Below are 22,634 nucleotides of genomic sequence, written 5' to 3' on the forward strand. Positions count from 1 at the left end.
ATTGTCTGTTATACTGTCACCATTTAACTAGGTATCCCTCTTTCCCTATTGTCTGTTATACTGTCACCATTTAACTAGGTATCCCTCTTTCCCTATTGTCTGTTATACTGTCACCATTTAACTAGGTATCCCTCTTTCCCTATTGTCTTTTACACTGTCACCATTTAACTAGGTATCCCTCTTTCCCTATTGTCTGTTATACTGTCACCATTTAACTAGGTATCCCTCTTTCCTCTTTCCCTATTGTCTGTTATACTGTCACCATTTAACTAGGTATCCCTCTTTCCTCTTTCCCTATTGTCTGTTATACTGTCACCATTTAACTAGGTATCCCTCTTTCCCTATTGTCTGTTATACTGTCACCATTTAACTAGGTATCCCTCTTTCCTCTTTCCCTATTGTCTGTTATACTGTCACCATTTAACTAGGTATTCCTCTTTCCCTATTGTCTGTTATACTGTCACCATTTAACTAGGTATCCCTCTTTCCCTATTGTCTGTTATACTGTCACCATTTAACTAGGTATCCCTCTTTCCCTATTGTCTGTTATACTGTCACCATTTAACTAGGTATCCCTCTTTCCTCTTTCCCTATTGTCTGTTATACTGTCACCATTTAACTAGGTATCCCTCTCTCCTCTTTCCCTATTGTCTGTTATACTGTCACCATTTAACTAGGTATCCCTCTCTCCTCTTTCCCTATTGTCTGTTATACTGTCACCATTTAACTAGGTATCCCTCTTTCCCTATTGTCTGTTATACTGTCACCATTTAACTAGGTATCCCTCTTTCCCTATTGTCTGTTATAATGTCACCATTTAACTAGGTATCCCTCTTTCCTATTGTCTGTTATACTGTCACCATTTCCCTCTTCCTCTTTCCTATTGTCTGTTATACTGTCACCATTTAACTAGGTATCCTCTTTCCTCTTTCCCTATTGTCTGTTATACTGTCACCATTTAACTAGGTATCCCTCTTTCCCTATTGTCTGTTATACTGTCACCATTTAACTAGGTATCCCTCTTTCCTCTTTCCCTATTGTCTGTTATACTGTCACCATTTAACTAGGTATCCCTCTTTCCTCTTTCCCTATTGTCTGTTATACTGTCACCATTTAACTAGGTATCCCTTTCTTTCCTGTCTTTCTTTCCCTATTGTCTGTTATACTGTCACCATTTAACTAGGTATCCCTCTTTCCCTATTGTCTGTTATACTGTCACCATTTTATATTGTCTGTTATACTGTCACCATTTAACTAGGTATCCCTAGGTATCCCTCTTTCCCTATTGTCTGTTATACTGTCACCATTTAACTAGGTATCCCTTTCCTCTTTCCCTATTGTCTGTTATACTGTCACCATTTAACTAGGTATCCCTCTTTCCCTATTGTCTGTTATACTGTCACCATTTAACTAGGTATCCTCTTTCCTCTTTCCCTATTGTCTGTTATACTGTCACCATTTAACTATTGGTTATCACCATTTAACTAGGTTCCTCTTTCCCTATTGTCTGTTATACTGTCACCATTTAACTAGGTATCCCTCTTTCCTCTTTCCCTATTGTCTGTTATACTGTCACCATTTAACTAGGTATCCTCTTTCCTCTTTCCCTATTGTCTGTTATACTGTCACCATTTAACTAGGTATCCCTCTTTCCTCTTTCCCTATTGTCTGTTATACTGTCACCATTTTAATCTCTTTCCCTATTGTCTGTATCCCATTTAACTTTCCTCTTTCCCTATTGTCTGTTATACTGTCACCATTTAACTAGGTATCCCTCTTTCCTCTTTCCCTATTGTCTGTTATACTGTCACCATTTAACTAGGTATCCCTCTATTGTCTGTTATTTCCTCTTTCCCTATTGTCTGTTATACTGTCACCATTTAACTAGGTATCCTCTTTCCTCTTTCCCTATTGTCTGTTATACTGTCACCATTTAACTAGGTATCCTCTCTTTCCTATTGTCTGTTATACTGTCACCATTTAACTAGGTATCTTTCCTCTTTCCTATTGTCTGTTATACTGTCACCATTTAACTAGGTATCCCTCTTTCCCTATTGTCTGTTATACTGTCACCATTTAACTAGGTATCCCTCTTTCCTCTTTCCTATTGTCTGTTATACTGTCACCATTTAACTAGGTATCTCCTCTTTCCCTATTGTCTGTTATACTGTCACCATTTAACTAGGTATCCTCTTTCCTCTTTCCCTATTGTCTGTTATACTGTCACCATTTAACTAGGTATCCCTCTCTTTCCCTATTGTCTGTTATCTGTCCATTTCTTTCCTCTTTCCCTATTGTCTACTGTCACCATTTAACTGTCACCTTTTAACTAGGTATCCATTTAACTAGGTATCCTCTTTCCCCTATTGTCTGTTATACTGTCACCATTTAACTAGGTATCTTTCCTCTTTCCTATTGTCTGTTATACTGTCACCATTTAACTAGGTATCCCTCTTTCCCTATTGTCTGTTATACTGTCACCATTTAACTAGGTATCCTCTTTCCTCTTTCCTCTGTTATACTGTCACCATTTAACTATTGTCTGTTATACTGTCACCATTTAACTAGGTATTCCTCTTTCCCTATTGTCTGTTATACTGTCACCATTTAACTAGGTATCCCTCTTTCCTCTTTCCCTATTGTCTGTTATACTGTCACCATTTAACTAGGTATCCCTCTTTCCCTATTGTCTGTTATACTGTCACCGTTTAACTTATCCTCTTTCCTCTTTCCTATTGTCTGTTATACTGTCACCATTTAACTAGGTATCCCTCTTTCCTCTTTCCCAATTGTCTGTTACTGTCATCCATTTAACTATTGGTATCCCATTTAACTAGGTTCCCTCTTTCCCTATTGTCTGTTATACTGTCACCATTTAACTAGGTATCCCTCTTTCCTCTTTCCCTATTGTCTGTTATACTGTCACCATTTAACTAGGTATCCCTCTTTCCTCTTTCCCAATTGTCTTTCCCTCTTTCCCTATTGTCTGTTATACTGTCACCATTTAACTAGGTATCCCTCTTTCCTCTTTCCCTATTGTCTGTTATACTGTCACCATTTAACTAGGTATCCTCTTTCCCTATTGTCTGTTATACTGTCACCATTTAACTAGGTATCCTCTTTCTTTCCTATTGTCTGTTATACTGTCACCATTTAACTAGGTATTCCTCTTTCCCTATTGTCTGTTATACTGTCACCATTTAACTAGGTATTCCTCTTTCCCTATTGTCTGTTATACTGTCACCATTTAACTAGGTATCCCTCTTTCCCTATTGTCTGTTATACTGTCACCATTTAACTAGGTATCCTCTTCCCTATTGTCTGTTATACTGTCACCATTTAACTAGGTATCCCTCTTTCCCTATTGTCTGTTATACTGTCACCATTTAACTAGGTATCCTCTCTTTCTTTCCCTATTGTCTGTTATACTGTCACCATTTAACTAGGTCTTTCCCTATTGTCTGTTATCCCTCTTTCCCTATTGTCTGTTATACTGTCACCATTTAACTAGGTATCCCTCTTTCCCTATTGTCTGTTATACTGTCACCATTTAACTAGGTATCCTCTTTCCCTATTGTCTGTTATACTGTCACCATTTAACTAGGTATCCTCTTTTCTTTCCTATTGTCTGTTATACTGTCACCATTTAACTAGGTATCCTCCCTCTTTCCTATTGTCTGTTATACTGTTCCATTTAACTAGGTATCCTGTTATCTTCCCTATTGTCTGTTATACTGTCACCATTTAACTAGGTATCCCTCTTTCCCTATTGTCTGTTATACTGTCACCATTTTAACTAGGTATCCCTCTTTCCCTATTGTCTGTTATACTGTCACCATTTAACTAGGTATCCCTCTTTCCTCTTTCCCTATTGTCTGTTATACTGTCACCATAGGGTCATCCTCTCTTTCCTATTGGTTATCACCATTTCTAGGTATTCCTCTTTCCCTATTGTCTGTTATACTGTCACCATTTAACTAGGTATCCTCTTTCCTCTTTCCCTATTGTCTGTTATACTGTCACCATTTAACTAGGTATCCCTCTTTCCTCTTTCCCTATTGTCTGTTATCTGTCACCATTTAACTATCACCATTAACTAGGTATCCCTCTTTCCTCTTTCCCTATTGTCTGTTATACTGTCACCATTTAACTAGGTATCCCTCTTTCCCTATTGTCTGTTATACTGTCACCATTTAACTAGGTATCCCTCTTTCCCTATTGTCTGTTATACTGTCACCATTTAACTAGGTATCCCTCTTTCCTCTTTCCCTATTGTCTGTTATACTGTCACCATTTAACTAGGTATCTTTCCTCTTTCCTATTGTCTGTTATACTGTCACCATTTAACTTTCTTTCCCTATTGTCTGTTATACTGTCACCATTTAACTAGGTATCCCTCTTTCCTCTTTCCCTATTGTCTGTTATACTGTCACCATTTAACTAGGTATCCCTCTTTCCCTATTGTCTGTTATACTGTCACCATTTAACTAGGTATTCTCTCTTTCCCTATTGTCTGTTACACTGTCACCATTTCTAGGTATCCCTCTTTCCCTATTGTCTGTTATACTGTCACCATTTAACTAGGTATCCCTCTTTCCTCTTTCCCTATTGTCTGTTATACTGTCACCATTTAACTAGGTATCCCTCTTTCCCTATTGTCTGTTATACTGTCACCATTTAACTAGGTATCCCTCTTTCCTCTTTCCCTATTGTCTGTTATACTGTCACCATTTAACTAGGTATCCCTCTTTCCTCTTTCCCTATTGTCTGTTATACTGTCACCATTTAACTAGGTATCCTCTTTCTTTCCCTATTGTCTGTTATACTGTCACCATTTAACTAGGTATCCTGTCTTTCCCTGTTGTCTGTTATACTGTCACCATTTAACTAGGTATCCCTCTTTCCCTATTGTCTGTTATACTGTCACCATTTAACTAGGTATCCCTCTTTCCTCTTTCCCTATTGTCTGTTATACTGTCACCATTTAACTAGGTATCCTCTTTCCCTATTGTCTGTTATACTGTCACCATTTAACTAGGCTGTCACCCTCTCTCCTCTTTCCCTATTGTCTGTTATACTGTCACCATTTAACTAGGTATCCCTCTTTCCTCTTTCCCTATTGTCTGTTATACTGTCACCATTTAACTAGGTATCCCTCTTTCCTATTGTCTGTTATACTGTCACCATTTAACTAGGTATCCCTCTTTCCTCTTTCCCTATTGTCTGTTATACTGTCACCATTTAACTAGGTATCCCTCTTTCCTATTGTCTGTTATACTGTCACCATTTAACTAGGTATCCCTCTTTCCCTATTGTCTGTTATACTGTCACCATTTAACTAGGTATCCCCTCCTCTTTCCCTATTGTCTGTTATACTGTCACCATTTAACTAGGTATCCCTCTTTCCTCTTTCCTATTGTCTGTTATACTGTCACCATTTAACTAGGTATCCTCTTTCCTCTTTCCCTATTGTCTGTTATACTGTCACCATTTAACTAGGTATCCCTCTTTCCCTATTGTCTGTTATACTGTCACCATTTAACTAGGTATCCCTCTTTCCTCTTTCCCTATTGTCTGTTATACTGTCACCATTTAACTAGGTATCCCTCTTTCCCTATTGTCTGTTATACTGTCACCATTTAACTAGGTATCCCTCTTTCCCTATTGTCTGTTATACTGTCACCATTTAACTTTCCTCTTTTTCCTATTGTCTGTTATACTGTCACCATTTAACTAGGTATCCCTCTTTCCTCTTTCCCTATTGTCTGTTATACTGTCACCATTTAACTAGGTATCCTCTCCTCTTCCCTATTGTCTGTTATACTGTCACCATTTAACTAGGTATCCTCTCTTTCCTATTATTGTCTGTTATACTGTCACCATTTAACTAGGTATTCCTCTTTCCCTATTGTCTGTTATACTGTCCCATTTAACTTTCCTCTTTCCCTATTGTCTGTTATACTGTCACTGGTCTGTTATACTGTCCTCCTCTTTCCTATTGTCTGTTATCTGTCACCATTTAACTAGGTATCCCTCTTTCCTCTTTCCCTATTTATACTGTCACCATTTAACTAGGTATCCCTCTTTCCTCTTTCCTATTGTCTGTTATACTGTCACCATTTAACTAGGTATCCTCTTTCCCTATTGTCTGTTATACTGTCACCATTTAACTAGGTATCCCTCTTTCCTATTGTCTGTTATTGTCATTTACTGGGTGTCACCATTTAACTATTGGTATCACCCTCTCCTCTTTCCCTATTGTCTGTTATACTGTCACCATTTAACTAGGTATCCTCTTTCCTCTTTCCCTATTGTCTGTTATACTGTCACCATTTAACTAGGTATCCCTCTTTCCTCTTTCCCTATTGTCTGTTATACTGTCACCATTTAACTAGGTATCCTCCTCTTTCTTTCCCTATTGTCTGTTATACTGTCACCATTTAACTGGGTGTCCCTTTCGTTCCTATTGTCTGTTACTGTCACCATTTAACTAGGTATCCTCTTTCTATTGTCTGTTATACTGTCACCATTTAACTAGGTATCCCTCTTTCCTATTGTCTGTTATACTGTCACCATTTAACTAGGTATCCTCTTTCCTCTTTCCCTATTGTCTGTTATACTGTCACCATTTAACTAGGTATCCCTCTTTCCCTTTCCTATTGTCTGTTATACTGTCACCATTTAACTAGGTATCCCTCTTTTCCTTTCCCTATTGTCTGTTATACTGTCACCATTTAACTAGGTATCCCTCTGTTATTTCCCTATTGTCTGTTATACTGTCACCATTTAACTAGTCTGTTATACTGTCCATTTAACTAGTTATCCTCTCTTTCCCTATTGTCTATTGTCTGTTATCCCTGTCACCATTTAACTAGGTATCCCTCTTTCCCTATTGTCTGTTATACTGTCACCATTTAACTAGGTATCCCTCTTTCCTCTTTCCCTATTGTCTGTTATACTGTCACCATTTAACTAGGTTCCCTCTTTCCCTATTGTCTGTTATACTGTCACCATTTAACTAGGTATCCCTCTTTCCCTATTGTCTACTGTCACCTTTCCCTATTGTCTGTTATACTGTCACCATTTAACTAGGTATCCTTTTTCTCTTTCCCTATTGTCTGTTATACTGTCACCATTTAACTAGGTATCCTCTTTCCTCTTTCCCTATTGTCTGTTATACTGTCACCATTTAACTAGGTATCCCTCTTTCCTATTTCTGTTATACTGTCACCATTTAACTAGGTATCCCTCTTTCCTATTGTCTGTTATACTGTCACCATTTAACTAGGTATCCTCTTTCCTCTTTCCTATTGTCTGTTATACTGTCACCATTTAACTAGGTATCCCTCTTTCCCTATTGTCTGTTATACTGTCACCATTTAACTAGGTATATCCCTCTTTCCCTATTGTCTGTTATACTGTCACCATTTAACTAGGTATCCCATTTCTAGGTATCCCTCTTTCCTATTGTCTGTTATACTGTCACCATTTAACTAGGTCCCTTCCTCTTTCCCTATTGTCTGTTATACTGTCACCATTTAACTAGGTATCCCTCTTTCCTCTTTCCTATTGTCTGTTATACTGTCACCATTTAACTAGGTATCCCTCTTTCCTATTGTCTGTTATCTGCTGTCACCATTTAACTAGGTATCCCTCTTTCCTATTGTCTGTTATACTGTCACCATTTAACTAGGTATCCCTCTTTCCTCTTTCCCTATTGTCTGTTATACTGTCACCATTTAACTAGGTATCCCTCTTTCCCTATTGTCTGTTATACTGTCACCATTTAACTAGGTATCCCTCTTTCTTTCCCTATTGTCTGTTATACTGTCACCATTTAACTAGGTATCCCTCTAGGTATCCTCTTTCCCTATTGTCTGTTATACTGTCACCATTTTTCCCTATTGTCCTGTACTGTCACCATTTAACTAGGTATCCTCTTTCCCTATTGTCTGTTATACTGTCACCATTTAACTAGGTATCCTCTTTCCTCTTTCCCTATTGTCTGTTATACTGTCACCATTTAACTAGGTATCCTCTTTCCTCTTTCCCTATTGTCTGTTATACTGTCACCATTTAACTAGGTATCCCTCTTTCTCTTTCCTATTGTCTGTTATACTGTCACCATTTAACTAGGTATCCTCTTTCCTCTTCCCTATTGTCTGTTATACTGTCACCATTTAACTAGGTATCCTCTTTCCCTATTGTCTGTTATACTGTCACCATTTAACTAGGTCTGTTATCCCTCTTTCCTCTTTCCCTATTGTCTGTTATACTGTCACCATTTAACTAGGTATCCTCTCTTTCCTCTTTCCTATTGTCTGTTACACTGTCACCATTTAACTAGGTATCCCTCTTTCCTCTTTCCCTATTGTCTGTTATACTGTCACCATTTAACTTATACTGTCACCATTTAAGCTTTTCCCTCTTTCCCTATTGTCTGTTATACTGTCACCATTTAATTGTCTGTTAGGTATTCCTCTTTTCCCTATTGTCTGTTATACTGTCACCATTTAACTAGGTATCCTCTTTTCCTATTGTCTTTCCCATTTATTGTCTGTTATACTGTCACCATTTAACTAGGTATCCCTCTTTCCCTATTGTCTGTTATACTGTCACCATTTAACTAGGTATCCCTCTTTCCCTATTGTCTGTTATACTGTCACCATTTAACTAGGTATCCCTCCTTTCCCTATTGTCTGTTATACTGTCACCATTTAACTAGGTATCCCTCTTTCCTCTTTCCCTGTTGTCTGTCTATTATACTGTCACCATTTAACTAGGTATCCCTCTTTCCTCTTTCCCTATTGTCTGTTATACTGTCACCATTTAACTAGGTATCCCTCTCTTTCCCTATTGTCTGTTATACTGTCACCATTTAACTAGGTATCCTTTCCTCTTTTCCTCTTCCCTATTGTCTGTTATACTGTCACCATTTAACTAGGTATCCCTCTTTCTTTTTCCCTATTGTCTGTTATACTGTCACCATTTAACTAGGTATCCCCTTTCCCTCTTTCCTCTTTCCCTATTGTCTGTTATACTGTCACCATTTAACTAGGTATCTTTCCTCTTTCCCTATTGTCTGTTATACTGTCACCATTTAACTAGGTATCCCTCTTTCCCTATTGTCTGTTATACTGTCACCATTTAACTAGGTATCCCTCTTTCCTATTGTCTGTTATACTGTCACCATTTAACTAGGTATCCCTCTTCCTCCCCTATTGTCTGTTATACTGTCACCATTTAACTCTTTCCTATTGTCTGTTATACTGTCACCATTTAACTAGGTTATACTCCATTTTTCCCTATTGTCTGTTATACTGTCACCATTTAACTAGGTATCCTCTTTCCTATTGTCTGTTATACTGTCACCATTTAACTAGGTATCCCTCTTTCCCTATTGTCTGTTATACTGTCACCATTTAACTATTATCCTCTTTCCCTATTGTCTGTTATACTGTCACCATTTAACTAGGTATCCCTCTTTTCCCTATTGTCTGTTATACTGTCACCATTTAACTAGGTATCCCTCTTTCCCTATTGTCTGTTATACTGTCACCATTTAACTAGGTATCCCTCTTCCTCCCTATTGTCTGTTATACTGTCACCATTTAACTAGGTATCCCTCTTTCCCTATTGTCTGTTATACTGTCACCATTTAACTAGGTATCCCTCTTCCCTATTGTCTGTTATACTGTCACCATTTAACTAGGTATCCCTCTTTCCTATTGTCTGTTATACTACCATTTAACTAGGTTATACTGTCACCATTTAACTAGGTTCCCTCTTTCCTATTGTCTGTTATACTGTCACCATTTAACTAGGTATCCCTCTCATTTCCTATTGTCTGTTATACTGTCACCATTTAACTAGGTATCCCTCTTTCCTCTTTCCCTATTGTCTGTTATACTGTCACCATTTAAAGGTATCCCTATCCTCTTTCCCTATTGTCTGTTATACTGTCACCATTTAACTAGGTATCCCCTCTTTCCCTATTGTCTGTTATACTGTCACCATTTAACTAGGTATCCTTCCTCTTTCCCTATTGTCTGTTATACTGTCACCATTTAACTAGGTATCCCTCTTTCCTCTTTCCTATTGTCTGTTATACTGTCCATTTAACTAGGTATCCCCTCTTTCCTATTGTCTGTTATACTGTCACCATTTAACTAGGTATCCCTCTTTCCCTATTGTCTGTTATACTGTCACCATTTAACTAGGTATCCCTCTTTCCTTTCCCTATTGTCTGTTATACTGTCACCATTTAACTAGGTATCCCTCTTTCCCTATTGTCTGTTATACTGTCACCATTTAACTAGGTATCCCTCTTTCCCTATTGTCTGTTATACTGTCACCATTTAACTAGGTATCCCTCTTTCCTCTTTCCCTATTGTCTGTTATACTGTCACCATTTAACTAGGTATCCCTCTTTCCTCTTTCCCTATTGTCTGTTATACTGTCACCATTTAACTAGGTATCCCTCTTTCCCTATTGTCTGTTATACTGTCACCATTTAACCAGGTATCCCTCTTTCCTCTTTCCCTATTGTCTGTTATACTGTCACCATTTAACTAGGTATCCCTCTTTCCCTATTGTCTGTTATACTGTCACCATTTAACTAGGTATCCCTCTTTCCTCTTTCCCTATTGTCTGTTATACTGTCACCATTTAACTAGGTATCCCTCTTTCCCTATTGTCTGTTATACTGTCACCATTTAACTAGGTATCCTCTTTCTTTCCTATTGTCTGTTATACTGTCACCATTTAACTAGGTATCCCTCTTTCCCTATTGTCTGTTATACTGTCACCATTTAACTAGGTATATCCCTTTCCCTATTGTCTATTATACTGTCACCATTTAACTAGGTATCCCTCTTTCCTCTTTCCCTATTGTCTGTTATACTGTCACCATTTAACTAGGTATCCTCTCTCTTTCCCTATTGTCTGTTATACTGTCACCATTTAACATCCCTCTTTCCCTATTGTCTGTTTACTGTCACCATTTAACTAGGTATCCCTCTTTCCCTATTGTCTGTTATACTGTCACCATTTAACTAGGTATCCCTCTTTCCTCTTTCCCTATTGTCTGTTATACTGTCACCATTTAACTTATCCCTCTTTCTATTGTCTGTTATACTGTCCATTTAACTTTCCCTATTGTCTGTTATACTGTCACCATTTAACTAGGTATCTGTTATACTTCCTCTTTTCCCTATTGTCTGTTATACTGTCACCATTTAACTAGGTATCCCTCTTTCCTCTTTCCCTATTGTCTGTTATACTGTCACCATTTAACTAGGTATCCCTCTTTCCTCTTTCCCTATTGTCTGTTATACTGTCACCATTTAACTAGGTATCCCTCTTTCCCTATTGTCTGTTATACTGTCACCATTTCCCTAGGTATCCCTCTTTTCCCTATTGTCTGTTATACTGTCACCATTTAACTAGGTATCCCTCTTTCCCTATTGTCTGTTATACTGTCACCATTTAACTAGGTATCCCTCTTTCCCTATTGTCTGTTACACTGTCACCATTTAACTAGGTATCCCTCTTTCCCTATTGTCTGTTATACTGTCACCATTTAACTAGGTATCCCTCTTTCCTCTTTCCCTATTGTCTGTTATACTGTCACCATTTAACTAGGTATCCCTCTTTCCCTATTGTCTGTTATACTGTCACCATTTAACTAGGTATCCCTCTTTCCTCTTTCCCTATTGTCTGTTATACTGTCACCATTTAACTAGGTATCCTCTTTCCCTATTGTCTGTTATACTGTCACCATTTAACTAGGTATCCTCTTTCCTCTTTCCCTATTGTCTGTTATACTGTCACCATTTAACTAGGTGTCTCTTTCCTCTTTCCCTATTGTCTGTTATACTGTCACCATTTAACTAGGTATCCCTCTTTCCCTATTGTCTGTTATACTGTCACCATCCCTCTTTCCCTATTTATACTGTCACCATTTAACTAGGTATCCCTCTTTTCTTTCCCTATTGTCTGTTATACTGTCACCATTTAACTAGGTATCCCTCTTTCCCTATTGTCTGTTATACTGTCACCATTTAACTAGGTATCCCTCTCTTTCCCTATTGTCTGTTATACTGTCACCATTTAACTAGGTATCCCTCTTTCCCTATTGTCTGTTACTGTCACCATTTAACTAGGTATCCCTCTTTCTTTCCTATTGTCTGTTATACTGTCACCATTTAACTAGGTATCCTCTTTCCTCTTTCCCTATTGTCTGTTATACTGTCACCATTTAACTAGGTATCCCTCTTCCTCTTTCCCTATTGTCTGTTATACTGTCACCATTTAACTAGGTATCCCTCTTTCCTATTGTCTGTTATACTGTCACCATTTAACTAGGTATCCTCTTTCTTTCCCTATTGTCTGTTATACTGTCACCATTTAACTAGGTATCCCTCTTTCCTCTTTCCCTATTGTCTGTTATACTGTCACCATTTAACTAGGTATCCCTCTTTCCTCTTTCCCTATTGTCTGTTATACTGTCACCATTTAACTAGGTATCCCTCCTCTTTCCCTATTGTCTGTTATACTGTCACCATTTAACTAGGTATCCCTCTTTCCTATTGTCTGTTATTTCCATTTCTTTCCCTATTGTCTGTTATACTGTCACCATTTAACTAGGTATCCCTCTTTCCCTATTGTCTGTTATACTGTCACCATTTAACTAGGTATCCCTCTTTCCCTATTGTCTGTTATACTGTCACCATTTAACTAGGTATCCCTCTTTCCTCTTTCCCTATTGTCTGTTATACTGTCACCATTTAACTAGGTATCCTCTTTTCCCTATTGTCTGTTATACTGTCACCATTTAACTAGGTATCCCTCCTCTTTCCCTATTGTCTGTTATACTGTCACCATTTAACTAGGTATCCCCTTTCCTCTTTCCCTATTGTCTGTTATACTGTCACCATTTAACTAGGTATCCTCTTTCCCTATTGTCTGTTATACTGTCACCATTTAACTAGGTATCCCTCTTTCCTCTTTCCCTATTGTCTGTTATACTGTCACCATTTAACTAGGTATCCCTCTTTCCTCTTTTCCTATTGTCTGTTATACTGTCACCATTTAACTAGGTATCCCTCTTTCCTCTTTCCCTATTGTCTGTTATACTGTCACCATTTAACTAGGTATCCCTCTTTCCCTATTGTCTGTTATACTGTCACCATTTAACTAGGTATCCCTCTTTCCCTATTGTCTGTTATACTGTCACCATTTAACTAGGTTATCACCATTTAACTTTCCCTCTTTCCCTATTGTCTGTTATACTGTCACCATTTAACTAGGTATCCCTCTTTCCCTATTGTCTGTTATACTGTCACCATTTAACTAGGTATCCCTCTTTCCCTATTGTCTGTTATACTGTCACCATTTAACTAGGTATCCCTCTTTCCTCTTTCCCTATTGTCTGTTATACTGTCACCATTTAACTAGGTATCCCTCTTTCCCTATTGTCTGTTATACTGTCACCATTTAACTAGGTATCCCTTTTCCTCTTTCCCTATTGTCTGTTATACTGTCACCATTTAACTAGGTTTCCCTCTTTCCCTATTGTCTGTTATACTGTCACCATTTAACTAGGTATCCTCTTTCCTCTTTCCCTATTGTCTGTTATACTGTCACCATTTCACCTATTGTCTGTTAACTGTCACCATTTAACTAGGTATCCCTCTTCCTCTTTCCCTATTGTCTGTTATACTGTCACCATTTAACTAGGTATCCCTCTTTCCTCTTTCCCTATTGTCTGTTATACTGTCACCATTTAACTAGGTATCCCTCTTTCCTCTTTCCCTATTGTCTGTTATACTGTCACCATTTAACTAGGTATCCCTCTTTCCCTCTTCCCTATTGTCTGTTATACTGTCACCATTTAACTAGGTATCCTCTTTCTTTCCCTATTGTCTGTTATACTGTCACCATTTAACTAGGTATCCCTCTTTCCCTATTGTCTGTTATACTGTCACCATTTAACTAGGTATCCTTTCTTTCCCTATTGTCTGTTATACTGTCACCATTTAACTAGGTATCCCTCTTTCCCTATTGTCTGTTATACTGTCACCATTTAACTAGGTATCCTTTCCTCTTTCCCTATTGTCTGTTATACTGTCACCATTTAACTAGGTATCCCTCTTTCCCTATTGTCTGTTATACTGTCACCATTTAACTAGGTATCCCTCTTTCCTCTTTCCCTATTGTCTGTTATACTGTCACCATTTAACTAGGTATCCTCTTTCCCTATTGTCTGTTATACTGTCACCATTTTAGGTATCCCTCTTTCCTCTTTCCTATTGTCTGTTATACTGTCACCATTTAACTAGGTATCCCTCTTTCCCTATTGTCTGTTATACTGTCACCATTTAACTAGGTATCCCTCTTTCCTCTTTCCTATTGTCTGTTATACTGTCACCATTTAACTAGGTATCCTCTTTTTCTTTGCCTATTGTCTGTTATACTGTCACCATTTAACTAGGTATCCCTCTTTCCTCTTTCCCTATTGTCTGTTATACTGTCACCATTTAACTAGGTATCCTCTTCCTCTTTCCCTATTGTCTGTTATACTGTCACCATTTAACTAGGTATCCCTCTTTCCCTATTGTCTGTTATACTGTCACCATTTAACTAGGTATCCCTCTTTCCCTATTGTCTGTTATACTGTCACCATTTAACTAGGTATCCTCTTTCCTATTGTCTGTTATACTGTCACCATTTAACTAGGTATCCCTCTTTCCTCTTTCCTATTGTCTGTTATACTGTCACCATTTAACTAGGTATCCCTCTTTCCTCTTTCCCTATTGTCTGTTATACTGTCACCATTTAACTAGGTATCCCTCTTTCCTCTTTCCTATTGTCTGTTATACTGTCACCATTTAACTAGGTATCCTCTTTCCCTATTGTCTGTTATACTGTCACCATTTAACTAGGTATCCCTCTGTTATACTTCACCATTTAACCTCTTTTCCCTATTGTCTGTTATACTGTCACCATTTTAACTTTCCCTATTGGTATCCCATTTAACTAGGTTCCTCTTTCCCTATTGTCTGTTATACTGTCACCATTTAACTAGGTATCCTCTTTTTCTTTCCCTATTGTCTGTTATACTGTCACCATTTAACTAGGTATCCCTCTTTCCCTATTGTCTGTTATACTGTCACCATTTAACTAGGTATCCCTCTTCCTCTTTCCCTATTGTCTGTTATACTGTCACCATTTAACTAGGTATCCCTCTTTCCTCTTTCCCTATTGTCTGTTATACTGTCACCATTTAACTAGGTATCCCTCTTTCCTCTTTCCCTATTGTCTGTTATACTGTCACCATTTAACTATTGGTATCCCTAGGTATCCTCTTTCCCTATTGTCTGTTATACTGTCACCATTTTAACTAGTCTGTATCCCATTTCTTTCCTCTTTCCCTATTGTCTGTTATACTGTCACCATTTAACTAGGTATCCCTCTTTCCCTATTGTCTGTTATACTGTCACCATTTAACTAGGTATCCCTCTTTCCTCTTTCCCTATTGTCTGTTATACTGTCACCATTTAACTAGGTATCCCTCTTTCCCTATTGTCTGTTATACTGTCACCATTTAACTAGGTATCCCTCTTTCCCTATTGTCTGTTATACTGTCACCATTTAACTAGGTATCCCTCTTTCCCTATTGTCTGTTATACTGTCACCATTTAACTAGGTATCCCTCTTTCCCTATTGTCTGTTATACTGTCACCATTTAACTAGGTATCCCTCTCTCCTCTTTCCCTATTGTCTGTTATACTGTCACCATTTAACTAGGTATCCCTCTTTCCTCTTTCCCTATTGTCTGTTATACTGTCACCATTTAACTAGGTATCCCTCTTTCCCTATTGTCTGTTATACTGTCACCATTTAACTAGGTATCCCTCTTTCCTCTTTCCCTATTGTCTGTTATACTGTCACCATTTAACTAGGTATCTTTCCTCTTTCCTATTGTCTGTTATACTGTCACCATTTAACTAGGTATCCCTCTTTCCTCTTTCCCTATTGTCTGTTATACTGTCACCATTTAACTAGGTATCCCTCTTCCTCTTTCCCTATTGTCTGTTATACTGTCACCATTTAACTAGGTATCCCTCTTTCCTCTTTCCCTATTGTCTGTTATACTGTCACCATTTAACTAGGTATCCCTCTTTCCCTATTGTCTGTTATACTGTCACCATTTAACTAGGTATCCCTCTTTCCCTATTGTCTGTTATACTGTCACCATTTAACTAGGTATCCTCTTTCTTTCCCTATTGTCTGTTATACTGTCACCATTTTAATCCTCTTCCTCTTTCCCTATTGTCTGTTATACTGTCCCATTTAACTAGGTTCCCTCTTTCTCTTTCCCTATTGTCTGTTATACTGTCACCATTTAACTAGGTATCCCTCTTTCCCTATTGTCTGTTATACTGTCACCATTTAACTAGGTATCCCTCTTTCCCTATTGTCTGTTATACTGTCACCATTTAACTAGGTATCCCTCTCCTCTTCCCTATTGTCTGTTATACTGTCACCATTTAACTAGGTATCCCTCTTTCCTCTTTCCCTATTGTCTGTTATACTGTCACCATTTAACTAGGTATCCTTTTCCCTATTGTCTGTTATACTGTCACCATTTAACTTTCCTCTTTCCCTATTGTCTGTTATACTGTCACCATTTAACTAGGTATCCCTCTTTCCCTATTGTCTGTTATACTGTCACCATTTAACAGGTATCCCTCTTTCCTCTTTCCCTATTGTCTGTTATACTGTCACCATTTAACTAGGTATCCCCTCTTTCCCTATTGTCTGTTATACTGTCACCATTTAACTAGGTATCCCTCTTTCCTCTTTCCCTATTGTCTGTTATACTGTCACCATTTAACTAGGTATCCTCTCTTTCCCTATTGTCTGTTATACTGTCACCATTTAACTAGGTATCCCTCTTTCCTCTTTCCCTATTGTCTGTTATACTGTCACCATTTAACTAGGTATCCCTCTTTCCTCTTTCCCTATTGTCTGTTATACTGTCACCATTTAACTTTCCCTATTGGTATCCCTCTAGGTTCCTCTTTCCCTATTGTCTGTTATACTGTCACCATTTAACTAGGTATCCTCTTTCCTCTTTCCCTATTGTCTGTTATACTGTCACCATTTAACTAGGTATCCTCTCTTTCCCTATTGTCTGTTATACTGTCACCATTTAACTAGGTATCCTCTTTCCCTATTGTCTGTTATACTGTCACCATTTAACTAGGTATCCCTCTTTCCCTATTGTCTGTTATACTGTCACCATTTAACTAGGTATCCCTCTTTCCTCTTTCCCTATTGTCTGTTATACTGTCACCATTTAACTAGGTATCCCTCTGTTATACTTCCATTTAACTAGGTTCCTCTTTCCCTATTGTCTGTTATACTGTCACCATTTAACTAGGTATCCTCTTTCCTCTTTCCCTATTGTCTGTTATACTGTCACCATTTAACTAGGTATCCCTCTTTCCTCTTTCCCTATTGTCTGTTATACTGTCACCATTTAACTAGGTATCCCTCTTTCCCTATTGTCTGTTATACTGTCACCATTTAACTAGGTATCCCTCTTTCCTCTTTCCCTATTGTCTGTTATACTGTCACCATTTAACTAGGTATCCCTCTTTCCCTATTGTCTGTTATACTGTCACCATTTAACTAGGTATCCCTCTTTCCCTATTGTCTGTTATACTGTCACCATTTAACTAGGTATCCCTCTTTCCCTATTGTCTGTTATACTGTCACCATTTAACTAGGTATCCCTCTTTCCCTATTGTCTGTTATACTGTCACCATTTAACTAGGTATTCCTCTTTCCCTATTGTCTGTTATACTGTCACCATTTAACTAGGTATCCCTCTTTCCTCTTTCCCTATTGTCTGTTATACTGTCACCATTTAACTAGGTATCCCCCTCTTTCCCTATTGTCTGTTATACTGTCACCATTTAACTAGGTATCCTTTCCCTATTGTCTGTTATACTGTCACCATTTAACTAGGTTCCCTTTCCCTATTGTCTGTTATACTGTCACCATTTAACTAGGTATCCCTCTTTCTTTCTTTCCCTATTGTCTGTTATACTGTCACCATTTAATAGGTATCCTCTTCCTCTTTCCCTATTGTCTGTTATACTGTCACCATTTAACTAGGTATCCCTCTTTCCTCTTTCCCTATTGTCTGTTATACTGTCACCATTTAACTAGGTATCCCTCTTTCCCTATTGTCTGTTATACTGTCACCATTTAACTAGGTATCCCTCTTTCCTCTTTCCCTATTGTCTGTTATACTGTCACCATTTAACTAGGTATCCCTCTTTCCTCTTTCCCTATTGTCTGTTATACTGTCACCATTTAACTAGGTATCCCTCTTTCCTCTTTCCCTATTGTCTGTTATACTGTCACCATTTAACTAGGTATCCCTCTTTCCCTATTGTCTGTTATACTGTCACCATTTAACTAGGTATCCCTCTTTCCTCTTTCCCTATTGTCTGTTATACTGTCACCATTTAACTAGGTATCCTCTTTCCCTATTGTCTGTTATACTGTCACCATTTAACTAGGTATCCTCTTTCTTTCCCTATTGTCTGTTATACTGTCACCATTTAACTAGGTATCCCTCTTTCCCTATTGTCTGTTATACTGTCACCATTTAACTAGGTATCCCTCTTTCCTCTTTCCCTATTGTCTGTTATACTGTCACCATTTAACTAGGTATCCCTCTTTCCCTATTGTCTGTTATACTGTCACCATTTAACTAGGTATCCCTTTCTTTCCCTATTGTCTGTTATACTGTCACCTCTTTCCCTATTGTCTGTTATACTTCACCATTTAACTAGGTATCCCTCTTTCCCTATTGTCTGTTATACTGTCACCATTTAACTAGGTATCCCTCTTTCTTTCCCTATTGTCTGTTATACTGTCACCATTTAACTAGGTATCCCTCTTTCCCTATTGTCTGTTATACTGTCACCATTTAACTAGGTATCCCTCTTTCCTCTTTCCCTATTGTCTGTTATACTGTCACCATTTAACTAGGTATCCCTCTTTCCTCTTTCCCTATTGTCTGTTATACTGTCACCATTTAACTAGGTATCCCTCTTTCCCTCTTTCCTATTGTCTGTTATACTTCCTCTTTCCCTATTGTCTGTTATACTGTCACCATTTAACTAGGTATCCTCTTTCCCTATTGTCTGTTATACTGTCACCATTTAACTAGGTATCCCTCTTTCCTCTTTCCCTATTGTCTGTTATACTGTCACCATTTAACTAGGTATCCCTCTTTCCCTATTGTCTGTTATACTGTCACCATTTAACTAGGTATCCCTCTTTCCCTATTGTCTGTTATACTGTCACCATTTAACTAGGTATCCCTCTTTCCTCTTTTCCCTATTGTCTGTTATACTGTCACCATTTAACTAGGTATCCTCTTTCCTATTGTCTGTTATACTGTCACCATTTCTTTCCTCTTTCCCTATTGTCTGTTATACTGTCACCATTTAACTAGGTATCCCTCTTTCCTCTTTCCCTATTGTCTGTTATACTGTCACCATTTAACTAGGTATCCCCTTTTCTTTTCCCTATTGTCTGTTATACTGTCACCATTTAACTAGGTATCCCTCTTTCCCTATTGTCTGTTATACTGTCACCATTTAACTAGGTATCCCTCTTTCCTATTGTCTGTTATACTGTCACCATTTAACTAGGTATCCCTCTCTTTCCCTATTGTCTGTTTACACTGTCACCATTTAACTAGGTATCCCTCTTTCCCTCTTTCCCTATTGTCTGTTATACTGTCACCATTTAACTAGGTATCCCTCTTTCTCTTTCCCTATTGTCTGTTATACTGTCACCATTTAACTAGGTATCCCTCTTTCCCTATTGTCTGTTATACTGTCACCATTTAACTAGGTATCCCTCTTTCCTCTTTCCCTATTGTCTGTTATACTGTCACCATTTAACTAGGTATCCCTCTTTCCTCTTTCCCTATTGTCTGTTATACTGTCACCATTTAACTAGGTATCCCTCTCTCCTCTTTCCCTATTGTCTGTTATACTGTCACCATTTAACTAGGTATCCCTCTTTCCCTATTGTCTGTTATACTGTCACCATTTAACTAGGTATCCCTCTTTCCCTATTGTCTGTTACACTGTCACCATTTAACTAGGTATCCCTCTTTCCCAATTGTCTGTTATACTGTCACCATTTAACTAGGTATCCCTCTTTCCCTATTGTCTGTTATACTGTCACCATTTAACTAGGTATCCCTCTTCCCTCTTTCCCTATTGTCTGTTATACTGTCACCATTTAACTAGGTATCTCTCTTTCCCTATTGTCTGTTATACTGTCACCATTTAACTAGGTATCCCTCTTTCCTCTTTCCCTATTGTCTGTTATACTGTCACCATTTAACTAGGTATCCCTCTTTCCCTATTGTCTGTTATACTGTCACCATTTAACTAGGTATCTCTCTTTCCCTATTGTCTGTTATACTGTCACCATTTAACTAGGTATCCCTCTTCCCTCTTTCCCTATTGTCTGTTATACTGTCACCATTTAACTAGGTATCCCTCTTTCCTCTTTCCCTATTGTCTGTTATACTGTCACCATTTAACTAGGTATCCCTCTTTCCTCTTTCCCTATTGTCTGTTATACTGTCACCATTTAACTAGGTATCCCTCTTTCCCTATTGTCTGTTATACTGTCACCATTTAACTAGGTATCCCTCTTTCCCTATTGTCTGTTATACTGTCACCATTTAACTAGGTATCCCTCTTTCCCTATTGTCTGTTATACTGTCACCATTTAACTAGGTATCCCTCTTTCCCTATTGTCTGTTATGCTGTCACCATTTAACTAGGTATCCCTCTTTCCTCTTTCCCTATTGTCTGTTATACTGTCACCATTTAACTAGGTATCCCTCTCTCCTCTTTCCCTATTGTCTGTTATACTGTAACCATTTAATTAGGTATCCCTCTTTCCTCTTTCCCTATTGTCTGTTATACTGTCACCATTTAACTAGGTATCCCTCTTTCCTCTTTCCCTATTGTCTGTTATACTGTCACCATTTAACTAGGTATCCCTCTTTCCCTATTGTCTGTTATACTGTCACCATTTAACTAGGTATCCCTCTTTCCCTATTGTCTGTTACACTGTCACCATTTAACTAGGTATCCCTCTTTCCCTATTGTCTGTTATACTGTCACCATTTAACTATGTATCCCTCTTTCCCTATTGTCTGTTATACTGTCACCATTTAACTAGGTATCCCTCTTCCCTCTTTCCCTATTGTCTGTTATACTCTCACCATTTAACTAGGTATCTCTCTTTCCCTATTGTCTGTTATACTGTCACCATTTAACTAGGTATCTCTCTTTCCCTATTGTCTGTTACACTGTCACCATTTAACTCCACCAGCTGTTCACTCAGCTACTCACACACAGCTGTCTTGTCTTACCTACACAACACACACCTTCTGACTATCTCACCTGTATCTTGTGGCTGCGTGAGGCAGGTCCTCCCTCCATCAGTCCCAGGACATACAGGCCCATGTTGTACTCACTGCCCCCCCGCAGACTGAAGCCAAAACCTGTAGGACCTCTCTCTAGGTCTACACTATAGTAACGCTGGTCCTGCTGCTAGAAGGAGAGGAAGAGAGAGAGACAGGGAGAGAGAGAGAGAGAGAGAGAGAGAGAAAGGGAGAGGGAGACAGGGAGAGAGAGAGAGAGACAGGGAGAAAGAGATAGAGAGAGAGAGAGAGAGAGAGAGAGACAGGAGAGATAGATAGGAAGAGAGAGAGACAGGGAGAGAGAGATAGGAAGAGAGAGAGAGAGAGAGAGAGAGAGAGAGAGAGAGAGGAAGAGAGAGAGAGAGAGAGAGAGAGAGAGAGAGAGAGAGAGAGAGGGGGAGAGAGAGAGTAACAGGACAGAAAGATGTCACAATCGCTCCGGGATCGACAGGGCAATTATAAAGACAACAACTTATTAGAGAGGACATGATCTGATTTGATGTATCATGTATATGATTAAATCAAAATGCACATATAAGCCTCACCTTGGGCCTCCCTCTGTGGCCTTTCCTTGTCCTGCCACCAGCGTCTAACTCTGGGCCTTCTGACATACTAGAGGAGTCTAAGGGAGATAGAAATGGCTAAGAAAGTTAAGAGATGATAGAGCTTACAGTAGAAAACAATTGGGTGGGGAGCTCTAGTGGACAGATATCTGTGCGTCAACCGTAGATGCTGTCGAGAGGGGATGGCTGAGAGTTTATTTTTTTGTGAGGGTGGAGACTTCGTAAACCGGAACTCTCAATTTCGAACAGCTATAGACCCAGAATTTAATCAATCAGATTTCCAAATTACGCACCATTTTTTTGTCCTGGGATAACCCGAGATTAGGTGGGGAGCCTATGGTACTGTTTCCCTAAACGAGAAGAAATACTCCCTCTATTGGAATTGCTATGGTGTGAAGTAAGTGACAGATTTGAGCTACCTGTAGCTGAGGTTGTGTTGTGCGTGTGAGCATGGATACATATATAACTAGATATTGGTAGGTTTATAACTAGATACTGGTAGGTTTATAACTAGATACTGGTAGGTT

The 22,634-nt window shown here is 38.4% G+C and overlaps 1 protein-coding gene across 1 annotated transcript in view; it reads right to left on the bottom strand.

The window, feature by feature from the left end:
• Nucleotides 1-22,634, bottom strand: part of magixa (MAGI family member, X-linked a) — a 109,453-nt gene that overhangs the window by 17,215 nt on the left and 69,604 nt on the right. The window contains exons 13-14 of the mRNA XM_065020978.1: nucleotides 22,090-22,166; nucleotides 21,525-21,674 (exon numbers count right to left, since the gene is read on the bottom strand). Coding sequence (XP_064877050.1) covers nucleotides 21,525-21,674; nucleotides 22,090-22,166 — 227 coding nt within the window. The remainder of the gene's footprint in view (nucleotides 1-21,524; nucleotides 21,675-22,089; nucleotides 22,167-22,634) is intronic.

This window comes from Oncorhynchus nerka, linkage group LG7 (genome assembly GCF_034236695.1).
Source record: "Oncorhynchus nerka isolate Pitt River linkage group LG7, Oner_Uvic_2.0, whole genome shotgun sequence".
Taxonomy (NCBI): Eukaryota; Metazoa; Chordata; class Actinopteri; order Salmoniformes; family Salmonidae; genus Oncorhynchus; species Oncorhynchus nerka.